This window comes from Clarias gariepinus, chromosome 13 (assembly GCF_024256425.1).
Source record: "Clarias gariepinus isolate MV-2021 ecotype Netherlands chromosome 13, CGAR_prim_01v2, whole genome shotgun sequence".
NCBI classification, from domain to species: Eukaryota; Metazoa; Chordata; class Actinopteri; order Siluriformes; family Clariidae; genus Clarias; species Clarias gariepinus.
In genome coordinates, this window is record NC_071112.1 from 12,576,585 (window position 1) to 12,589,107 (window position 12,523).

The 12,523-nt window shown below is 39.2% G+C and overlaps 1 protein-coding gene across 1 annotated transcript in view; it reads left to right on the forward strand.

Annotated features, from left to right (window-relative positions):
* The first annotated feature begins 6,604 nt into the window (after window positions 1-6,604).
* The window catches only part of dph6 (diphthamine biosynthesis 6), a 71,905-nt gene continuing 65,986 nt past the window's right edge, over window positions 6,605-12,523 (forward strand). Inside the window, exons 1-3 of the mRNA XM_053509821.1 lie at window positions 6,605-6,877; window positions 7,061-7,152; window positions 7,237-7,421. Coding sequence (XP_053365796.1) covers window positions 6,849-6,877; window positions 7,061-7,152; window positions 7,237-7,421 — 306 coding nt within the window. The 5' untranslated portion in view covers window positions 6,605-6,848. The remainder of the gene's footprint in view (window positions 6,878-7,060; window positions 7,153-7,236; window positions 7,422-12,523) is intronic.

Here is a 12,523-nt window from a genome sequence, read left to right on the forward strand (position 1 = left end):
GCGAGGGGAAGTGGGCATTAGTCCACACCCTCCGACAAATACCAATTACATCATCCCAGGCAACCCAGACACACACAAACCCTGACACACACGCACACACACAACCCTGGATACGGGGGGTCTGTTCTGACAACAGAAAAGCTGACTTGGCATCGTGCTGGTCGAGGTGCTCCAAGAAAAGCACAGCGGCCCACGAGAAGGCCAGGGCTTTTGTGTTTGTGGACTGTCACACTTCATCACGAGGGAAAGCTATAACAGGCCCGGGAAGAGCTTTGAAGCTTGGGGAGGGTGTGTGGGGATAGCCTCTGTGGCTACGTCTGATGTCAGATCCAATATTCTGATTGCGTGCTACTTTCCAGATTAAAATTGTGTTTGTCGGGTGTGAGTTAAACCGTCCGCGTATTGTGTATCACAGGGCAGACGTCCTAATTACAGCATCGTGCTTCACTTTGTAGGCAAAGGAGAGACAGACCTGGCCGAACAGGTAATACTGGAAGCCGGGAAAGGAGAAAACTTGTTTGGAAGTTGGAATTTGGAAGTGTAATGTAAAGAAAGATTTATTATGCAGTGACATACAGCCCGAAATAAGACAAATCTGATGAATAATAAATACATTAAAAACACGAAGTTAATCAACAAAGACATACAAATATTTGTTGATATGTTTATTTTTTTTAAGATGTTTATTGGTTCGGTTTCCACCAAGGGAAAATCTTCATGATAGATGATTTTTTTTTTTCCATAAAAAAAAGAGACAGAACTTTTTTCTAGCTTGTATAACTAAACTAACTTGTTTTGTAGATGTTCCACAACATTATATGCAATTTTTTGATTTACAAAATGACATGCAATTTTTAATTTATTAAAAACAGTTATTTCTAAAAAAAAAAAAAAAAAAATTTTGTGATAGAGCAGAAATAAAACACATCTGCATGTGGAAAATAATTATCATTTGGGAGGCACCCACTCCACTTAACATCGTTATCCATTCACTGTATGAAACTCTCTGCATCTTTACTGTACATCACTAACACAAGTCCATAATTTTTTTTTTTTACTTAGTTCTAAATTCTTGAATACACTTGGGTTTTAGAAGAATTATTTTTTTGCGAGTGGAGAACTAAGCAAAACTTTTAACTGTAAATCAAGAGAACTTGTTTGGCTTTCCAGGCTTCCCCCGATGATTAAGATAAGACCTGGATTAAATGGAACAGTGCGTCTCTGTGAAACATTCAGGCGCTACATATGGAATTGTATTTGGCAGCTGGGTCAGGTGACGGCTGGCTTGGAGTGTGTGTGCTTTTCTCAAGCTGTTTGGAAATTAAAGGATCTTGTACGTTAATGGACCACATCCCCTTGGCTGTGACTTCACAGAGGGGGAAAAGAAGCCATAATTTGATTCTGGGATTTTGCAAGTAAAACAAAACACTTTCAAATCAAGACAATATTTGGAAAATCACATTTACTGAGGAGAGTAGCTGTTTGAGAGGCTGCCCAATTTCTGCGTAATGAAAGCATGGTGGACTTTGATCCTGCAATTTATCATATTCTTTGTTAATAATAAATGTAACGTATTGCAGAATTTGTATTAGTGAAGACATGCATAAGCTCATGAGAGTGTCTGAATGATCTTTAGAGAAAAGGTGTAGGACAAATGTTGTGTTTATAAACGCACAAAAAAGTAGGCTTTTGTGTACATTTCTGCTCATTGGTGTATCACTGATCATTTTCGTTGCTGTTTCCGTAATAAATGACATTAAAGGCCCGCGCTCTGTGCACAGGCTTATTATTTTCCGTCATTAGCAGCTGCTGAGTGCAAGCCACTGTAATGGAGTACAATTTGAACCGACGCCAGTTCCATTGTTTACATATTTCCTCAAATTTCTAATCAAGATTCAGTTAGCTTAAGACATTAAGGGCCTAGTACTCAATTTACCCTAGCCAATTGTTAATTGTGTGTAAAAATGTGTACAGATTCCTGGTTGTGTTGCTCACAAAGGTCTTTTGATGTGGGTAAAACATATAAAGGCCTCATTATATGTATCCGGCCACAGAACATTAGCCTCGAGGGTCAGCTGGTTGAATTCTGATTGAGGTCCTTCCATAGCCTTTTAGATCGACTACACTATTAACCTAAGTTATTAGTGTAGCAGTTTAATACACAACATAAAATTAACACACACCCTCGATATGTTTTATTTGGCATTTTTGAAGTGGGAGCAACCTGTAGCCAAGTTTTCTAACCTAACAGTACACAGTATTCATTCATCATCAGTGACCACCTTATATAGACACCAGTCCAACATTGAGCATTACACACACAGACACACAAACTAATGCAATCTCACACATTCACACACAAATTCACACCTGGGGGCACCTTAGAGTAGCCAAAATACAGTACCAACTGGGATGTTTTTGGAAGGTGGGAGGAAAACGGAGAACCCAAAGGAAACTCATGAGTATACTGGGAGAAGATGTGAAACTCCACAGAGAAAGTAACGTGAACTCAGGATTTAACCACAAACCCTGGAGCAACAGTACCCTCTGGCCCACTGAGTACACAGCGTGCCCACTCAAAATACAGCAGTACTCATGATCATTTCTTAGACTATCTAATTGCCAGCTAACAATAACTTTTTACGCCCTAGCTTCCCTGGCAAAGGCTTTAGGCTCTGGTGACTCCACACAGGATAAGCGGTGTATATATATATATATACAAATACACAATATATACAAATAGAATACAGTATCTGTGTCAAAGCTGTCAGTTTGCCAACATTGACTTTCCAAGCCATTACACATAGATACAATGTAGCCATATAGCTAATATTAATGTACATCGGTCAGTATTGGCAACCTAGCTACAAAATTCTAACTAACTTTACACCACTCTCTTTTATTCAGGCAACTGTTGAAATACTTGTCTTTTACAAGTCTTTTACACATGGCTATGGAATAACTGGTTTGTACATGACATCACGTTGGCTAGGTTGCGTAGCATGAACTACAACTGATCGTCCGGGAGTGAATTTTCTCCACAGGAAGCACTATTACAAGCTCTCATAATGCATATGGTTTGTGTGTTTAGGGTTGCTCTGATCAAATAGAGAATCCACGAGAAGCTTTTATTGAGCACTGCAGGTATTTGGCCATAAGGGAAGGGGAAATAAAAAATGAAAAAAAAAAAAAAATGAATGAAAAGAGAACCATCGTCGGCAGTTGGAAGAAGCGGAGTCAGATAACGCTTGTGTGTGAACAGAATTTACATTATGTGGCTATGTTTATGTAGCTGTTTCTTTACTGTTGAAATCTTTATTTAAAAACTTTATAAAACATTATCGTTTCTTCTTCTTCTTTACCATTTTGGAGTCTGTACCCCTGAACAACAGGGACCCAAATAATGCAACTTGCAGAGACCCAGATATGACATCACCTTATAAAGGCATTATAAAGCCTCATGATTTATCGTCATCTTAATTATAGGAGAAAAGTCTGACTTTCAGGAACGACCGGTAAACGGCCAATCAAAATACGAGTGATTATTTTCAACTAAATTTCAAACTTTGCCTGAACTATTCAGTGCCATTAGCTGCACTGGAGAGACATCTGGTATTTTAGCGTGCATGGCCTGTTGAGGATAATGTACAGTTGAATCCATCACTGCCTGCTGAATGCTGCTGTTTGCTGAGAAGTCATGGAGCAGGAAGCTGGAGGTTGCCAGGTCACCATCAGCCACATCAATACTGTAACGAAAAGCATCTGAACAGGCTGCAAATTACCTTACAGGTCTGCTCAGTGTTAGCAACCACATGAATAGTTCGAGCAAACTGTGTGCAGTGGAAAGTCGGGATCTGGATTCTCCAGCGTTTTTGAGGTTCGGAGAGCTTGTGTTTAGGGAGGGCTACAAATGCCACCTTAGTGGAGAGGAAATAGCTGGCTAATGATGTAAATGTGCTTCAAGGAGTTATGAGTAAATCCTACTACAGATTTTAGGAGAGAGAGTTTAACTCAGGGAGTTTAAGGAAGTTGCGTCCCCAGCGCTGTGTTGCGTTGCCAAGCAAATCCATCCATATTTCCCTGGGTTAGATGTATGAATGTAGTATAGCTATATACAGTAGAATAGAGGTTATAAAAGTTATGGACATGTCTTCCAAGTTTAACATTCAGGATTTCAGTGACGTTCTAATAAAGACAATAAATAATCACGTTTTTTCATAGACAGCCAGCAATGTTTCACTTTCCATTAATATGAAATAGCGCAAAAAACAGGATAGGGTAAAATTGCTGCGAAAAGCAACAGTGCACTATGTCAAACAGTGTCACTTTTTAATGGAATCTGTATCGTCTGTCCTCTAAAAGGAAGATAAATAGAAAGCCAGCATGTGACGACTCTTTCCTGCCTCTCTGTTCAACCTTGACTGGCCTGCCCTGCTGCTCAATACGTCTGCACCATGATTTCAAGCCTCACTTTGCCATTACACCCAAAGTTTTTGTGTCCTTGTCTGACAAAAATTAGTTTGTGTATCTGTGTAAATCAACTGTTGTATGCGTATGCTCCTTTAAGGGTGCCATTCGATTCCCTGTGCCTTGCCTCCATATTTATGCGCCTCATATTCAGTTCATTGCCTGTGCCTCAGATGCACTATCCATCAAGGGTTTTTATTCCCTCTGCGTCTACAAGACGACGTAACACTATATTGTAAATCGCCAGAATACTGCCGCAAATAAACACAAACTTCTTTACAAGTGCACCTGCAATATGAACAGATTTATAAAATAATAATAATACTAAATGCTTGGTTTTGGGTGATGAAATGTGATGTGAATGGACAAAACATGGAGCATAAATTACACATTGTATAAAACGCAAACCGGGTTTATTTAGTTAATTACATGCAAGACAACAGGATAGTCTCTGTCATGCTTCTCCAACCTACAAACTTTGCAAAAAAGAAAAATGTTTTCCGACAGCATTGATTCCACTAATCGATTAAATCTGAGCATCATCAATACAAAGTTCTCGAAGAGGAGTAAATAAATAAATAAAAACATAAACGACCAAGCGCATGTTACATTATGGAAAAGGAAAAAAATACAGAGGACTGAGAAGATGTCTTTTTCAATTTCGTACACTCCGGCAAAATCAGTTGCCTTTGGCCTGCTTAGGGGCACAAGGTGAAGAAAGCACACGAAGGCACTGCAATTATTCTGCTCTGGCACAACAACTGAGAGCAAAAAGAGCATCAAAGGCTTTCCTCTCAGCCACAGCACTCCCTCCGAGGAAAACACTGCCTGTGTGAATAGCACTGGAGAGACTGCTGCTGCTGCTGCTCATTGCTCATGTGTGCCATAACTCCACAAGGCTCTGCAAACTCTGCATCATTCTCCATAATAAGCTACTGTTAAGACTGGTGTATGTGCATAATTTAGATACAGTTGAGGATTACAGTAATATCATGGTAATATAATAGTAATAATACTGCAATTATTAATATTGATGTATTACTGGTTTGCCTCACTTTAGACGCATGATAAACCTTATTTTTTATTTTAAATGAAACTTAAAAATGCTCAAATTAGCCAGTCAAATGAATTGCATAATAATAATAATAATAATAATAATAATAGAAATAATAATAATAATGATGTTATTTTACGTCATTTAGTAATTACAGTCATATTGTGTTAATCCTAGACTGGATATTAATTTACCCTACTTTGGAACTAAATTAAAACCTAACGTTTCATTCTATTTACAAATGTTCCAATTTGGCAGTCGAATCTATTGAATAAAGAAAAAATATCTTTTAGGCACAACAACAATAACATGACGATGGTGATAATGATAATAATAATAATTATAATCATAATAATAATAATTATTATTATCATCATCATCATCATTTTTTGTCATACTAGTTGTAACAACAACATAACGATGATGATGATTATTATTCATTCATCTTCTATACTGCTTATCCTGTACAGAGTTGCGGGGACCTGGAGCCTATCCCAGGAGACGCCATCGTTCTGCCATTATTATTATTACTATTTTTAGACATAGTAGCAGCAGCAGCAACAACAGGGTCCAGGTTTGATTCCCCCTTCAGGTCTGTGTGCATGGAGTTTGCATGTTCTCCCCATGCTTGGTGGGTTTCCTCCGGGGACTCCTGTTTCCTTCCACAGTCCAAAGACATGCAGATTTTGACTAATTGCCGTTCCCAACTTGCCCATGTGCGTGAATGAGCATATGAATGTTGACCACGGTTGTAAAAATAGGAATAAATACAATGTTAATCACTATTAGCCTCCACGGCCCCTGGTTTGACTACAGAGGGGTGGATGATGGGTGAATGGTTATTTGTTGCATGTACTTATCTTTATTATATTAATTCATATTAGGTCATATTCGTTGTATATACTTTATATGTATAGCAAGTATTAAGCGTCACACATCACCATTACACTCTACTGTTTAAATATCATCCTGATCATTTTGTGTGTGTTTTTCTTTTTTTTTTTAAACAGGCATTTTAAAGGGCAGCTTTCTTTCTGCCAGGGGTCCTTCTCTTCTCCCGGAAGAAAGTGCTTGCACGTTGTAAACTCGTGTTTACAAATTGGGTTGAATCTCAAACGGTTTCTTACTGGACATGTAGTGCGCTAATGTAGGGCGAAAAACCCGCAGTTTTAAGCAGTGTGTAGGGCAACTACGTAGGGAGCAGTGAGTGGTTTGGGATTGAGCCTGAGTGAGCCGGCGTTTGCCTTCGGAGTAACGTTACTTGACAGAGTGACAGATTCATCTAATGAGAAGGTTATTTTAGTGTTGTGGTGTGCTTTAATGAATCATGAAAATGAAAGTTGTTGCACTAATAAGGTAATGAGGTACCGCTTTGTCTGTTGACTTTCATGCATTGTATTCATAGTCATTTTAGCAGAAATATCTTCATTTTTAGCTCAGAAAAAAAGTTCATAAGATGTTCACAGCATTGAATTCACAGCAGTTACACGTTCATACACGTTCCAAATAAAATAAAATGTATTAATTTCATCCTCACAGTGGTGGCAAAGACAGCTGTTACAACATGATGCAGTGTGTTGCTGCAGGACACACTGTAGTAGCCCTGGCCAACCTCCGACCTGCTCACACAGGTAAGATCATCAATCTGAAGCCCCTGAATAACTGCTCCTGATGCAAGCTGTAGTAAAACTTGCTCTTCACTCTGTGTTACTCAGATGAACTTGACAGCTACATGTATCAGACAGTCGGGCATCATGCTATTGAGCTGTATGCAGAGGCCATGGATCTGCCCCTGTACAGGAGGACCATCCAGGGCTCGAGTGTGGACACAGGCAGAGAGTACAGCCCGAATGATGCCGATGAGGTGGAAGACCTGTACCAGCTACTGAAACTGGTTAAGGTAGTGCCTGTGAAGGTGCTTTGGAGGGGGGGAAGCCGGGGACTTTCTCACTGTTTCAGATATACAGTACATCACAAGTGAACACCTAGACAGTCATCTAACATTATTTCCTAAGACTTTAGGGCTTGTTTTTTTTTAACTTTTTGAACACCAAGCAACTGTTCTTTTATATCCACTATATGCACCAGTACACAAAGGTTTCCTTGTATGTCAGCAGCTACAAACCTATGTTGTACTGTAGTTAGTTTTTCGGGCTGCTCCTGTCGAGGTGCCGCCACAGTGGTCCGTCTCATCTGCACAATAACTTGGCACAGGTTTTTACGCCAGATGCCCTTTCTGACGCATTATATCCAGGATTAGGACAGGCACTGCATTGAGTGGCTAGGGTGGGAATTGAACCCGGGCCTTCCACATGGCAGGTGGGAAACCTACCACTAAGCCACCAATGCCTGAGGATAGGTACTTCATCAGATACCTGATGAGGCATGGAGTTATACAATACATTATTTACACAATAATGTCATTATAAACTTAAACAAGACTTTTAACTTTTAACCTTCAAGATGTTTGGTCTTTAAGTAAAACTCTATAGGTTGTAGATTAATATCCAGATCTATCTGTGCACAGGAAAAAACCTGATCTGATTATTAGGCTAAAATAATTTTCATCAGTAGTGCATATTAAACACACGTGGTGTGGCGTGCTTAACCACACGAAATACTTAACACCAACATATGTTTAATAAATGTGTAAGAAATAAATATGTGAGCGTGTAAAATACATAATAACTATCACTTGCTCACTCATTCACTACGTACGATATGCGATATTTTACTGCATATCGTACTGTGTATGACTGTGTATGTGACAAATAAAATTTAAATTAGAATTCTCTGTACCGCTTATCCTGTACAGGGTCACGAGAGGCCTAGAGCTTGTCTCAGGGGACTCGGGGCACAAGGCAGGGTACACCCTGGATGGGGTGCCAGTTCATCGCAGAGCACATAGGCACTCAAACACTACAGGGAATTTAGAAATGCCAGTTAGCCTGCTCTGCATGTCTTTGGGCTGTGGGAGGAAACCGGAGTACCCGGAGAACCCAACATGCACAGGAAGAACATGTAAACTTCATGCACACAGGCCCGAGGCGGAAATCGAACTCTGGATCCTGGAGGTGTGAGACCACAGTGTTAATCCATACATGACAGTGCCATCTACATAATAACACATGGCACAAAAATAACAGGGAAAATTCTTTTACACAACAGTTTTCATAGTTACAAAGTGAAGCGAGGATGCCACAGGGCAAAGCAGCACCTCATGGTGATGAAAAGCCTAATGAAAAGTGACAAATTAAAGGAAAGTAATAGAAGTAATTAAAGGAAAGTAACAGTAAAGTTTGTTACTGAGGCTGCATGCCACCACAAGCACACCACAGCACCTCAGCTGCTGATGGGACAAAACCAACTCAATCGTTCCAACTCATTAGTGTTTTGATAATAGTGGTGTAGATTATTGTCAAAGAGCCATCACTCCAAAAGTCATCATTGTTATACTTGTAAAACCATTCAGTGTGCTCTGTGGATGTGTGTGGTGTCATCTTCGAAGAATAAAAATGTTTCATCATAGGATAAACATTTACTAACTTGTAGTAACCTTCCTCTTTTCGACATTTAAATAGAAATTGAGGCAGATGTTGTCATCTGCAAGACCTTTTAACTTGTTGCTTAGTTCACTTTCTTATATCAAATGTCACCTTACTTTTGTTGCTCGTGAAAAAAAAAATTTTTTTGCTTTGATGACAGCTTTGTTTACTCTTGCCATTATTTTAGTATCATCATCATAAGGCAGGCACCTTGAATGTTTTTCCCGCAATCTTGATGGAGTTCTCAGAAGTGTTGAGTACTTGTTGGCTGCTTTTCCTTCACTCTTTTGTCATGAATCATCTCAGTTGGATTTGGATTGAGTGATTATGGAGGCCAGGTCATTTAATGCAGTACTTCATCACTCTCCTTCTTGGACAAATAGCTCTTACATAACCTAGAGGTGTGTTTGGGGTCAGTGTCCTGTTGCAATACAAATGATGGACCCACTAAGTGCAAACCAGATGGGATGGCATGTTGCTTCAAAATGATGCGATTGCCATGCTTGTTAAGTGGGCCCCCAAACAAGTCTCTTCTTCCTGTTGTCCTTCCAAAATAATGGTTTCTTTGCCTCAATTTGACAACGAAAGCCTGACTCACACAATCTCCTTTTTTAAAATATGTCTGGCACTTGAACTGCGAGAGGCAATAATGTTAGGTCTAATCTGAAATGCTGTAAATCTTCAGTTTCTGATGTTGGTCATTCTAACTTATCCTCTGCAGCAGAGGTAGCTCTTGATCTTCCTTTCCTGGGACGGTCCCCCATGAGAGCCAGCTTCATCATAGTATTTGACCGTTGTGGCGACTACACTTGGGAATACATTCAAAGTTCTTAAGATTATTCAGACTGACTGACGTACATTTCTTAAAGTAATGATGGACTGTCCATTTTCTTTACTTAATTGAGTTTTTCAGTTTTTTTTGTACAGGAGCTGTCGTAGCACTAATAGGGCTACTGACTCACACTCTTCCTCTGCACAAGACAACTGAAAGTCTAAAGCAAAATAACACCCATTCTCGGTGACTATCTCGTGAATCTGATGAGAGTCAGATTTCTCATCATCTGATCATTTTAGATGATCAAATTTATCTAAAATATAAAACATATTCTGGGTTGTTTAACACTTTTTTGTTTACTTCAAAATACCATACTGTATGTGTGCTTCTGTATTAATGTACAAATAATAGTGTACTTTCTTCTATCTGAAAAATACCTGCACTCTGTCTGTATTTTAATGATCTTGAAAACACAAATGCATAATTTTTTCGACATAATCTCCTCACTTTTTAATGCAGTTTGTCCATTATTTCAACAAGCTTGCATATTGCCTCATTAAAAATGTTTTAGGCTGAGCTGCGAGCCACGAATGCACTGCTGTCTTCAGTTCTTCATCATAAGTGAACCTTTGTCCTCGTAGGGATGCTTTCTGGGGACCAAACAATTAATATCTAATGGAACAAGATCAGGACTATAAAGAAATGCTTTAATGCCTCAAAAGGAAGTTTTTGCTGAGTGTCGACAGTGTGGGCTGCGTCGCCATGCCAGATCTCCATGCCGTTTAATCTGAAGTTTAGGCTTCAGCTCTTCAATAAGCGTCTCACTGTAACAAGCACTGCTGATTGTTGATTTTTTTTCCTGATAATATTCCAATACTGGTCCTTTATAATCCCAGGAAGCTGTAAGCATCAATTTTCCAGCTGATGCTTGACTTTTGAACTTTTTCTTGGTCCGCGTTTGAGGATGTTTCCGTTTCATACTCTGCCGTTTACTCTCACGCTCATATTGATGAATCCATGTCCCATCACTAGTAATGTTTCTCACCTTCCTTAGAGTATTGATCCAAATTTTTTCTGCAGATATCCAAATATCTGTTTACTATATGCTTTCCAGTGAGTTGTTCATTTTTTTCTCACACTGCAGTTACAAATGAACTGATGTAACACATGCATACCTGCCTCTAGGACAAAGTAATGATTGTGGTTTTATATCAACTACATTCTTGTCAGTATATCCAGTGGGGTATACATTCATGTAATGTAGTTCGTTCATAATCTGAGTTTAATGAGTCAATGATCAAATAGTGTCTGGTTTTAATAAATATTTCCCTCATCTATAATTACCACAATTCAGGATCCAAAACTGAAAACCATAATTTTTTTTTTTTTAAACAAAATATCGTATTATTATAATGAATGTGAGGAAAAAAAAGTGAAATGTGTGTATGTATAACCCACTCTTTCACAAATTGAGTCCTGGAATATGCCTGTGCCAACAGGGAAGAAAAATTTAGTAGATGTGATAACCTGGTCATTCAATAAATGCAGGTCATCAACTGATTTATTTTATTGCCACCTTGCTGATCCTAGACCTGACGAACTAAAGCAACCCTAGATCATAACACCGTCTCCAGAGGATTGTACAGTGGCCACTATGCATTATGAGAGCATCGCTTCATGTGCTTCCCTTCTTACCCAAGTGCACCCAACGCTCTGGAATAGGCTCATCAGACAGCATGACCTTGCTCCAAAGTCCAATCTTTATACACTCTAAGACATTGAAACCCTTATACACAATATCAAGTGATTATAAGAGTGAGAGACAGAGAAAACATAGATAGACAGAGTGAACAGCCTCCATATCTGCCCTGGACGCAGCAGATCACCTTACGCTGCGCCATCAAACTTACACTGCTTGTTATTTCGGAGTGGTGGGATAGACGGCCTGACACGATGTAAACAGGAATGAGGAAATGTTTTTTCTCCACATCTATGTGCAAACATGTTCGTTCAATGTCAGTTTCTCACTGGACATGACCAAAGTGTGTAAGGCAGGGCTCATGAACCTGCCTCAGGGCCACGCTTTTTTTTCCCCCTCTTGCAGGTTTTTTACTTTAACAACCTCCAAAAGGTGTGTGCTCTTCACCAATGCTGTTTTTGCTGAATTCTGCATTATTTTGGGCAACACTGGCCACCGTAGTGTTATTCCTGTCTGCTTCTAACCCATCTCATTAATGGGTGTCCCACAGGTGGTGAAGTGAAGGTGGTTGTGGTTGTTGTAAAGCGCTGAGGGCTATTGGGTCTGCCATGTTTGTAAATTTTACCATACTTTGGATGATCTGTGGAGTTATGCATATGATAAACACTAATTTCCTCTCTAAGTTTAGAGGAACAACACACACCACTGTTTGAGTCGCTGTGTTCACCCGGTCTGTCTAGGCATTTTCTTTCAAGATAAATAGTCGAAGGAAAGAAAATAGGAAATCGCTGTTATTGCGTTTATCATTGTGAGTCATATCAGTTCCGAGGTGGAACATTTTCTCTTACTTTCTCTTTAAAACCCAATCCTTGATTTACGCCTTCCTGTTAAAAAAGTTTGAGTTAATTTTATAATATTATCCTGAAATTAGACTGTTGGTTAACTACAAAAAAATAGGTTATATAATTTTTTTTTTCTCCATG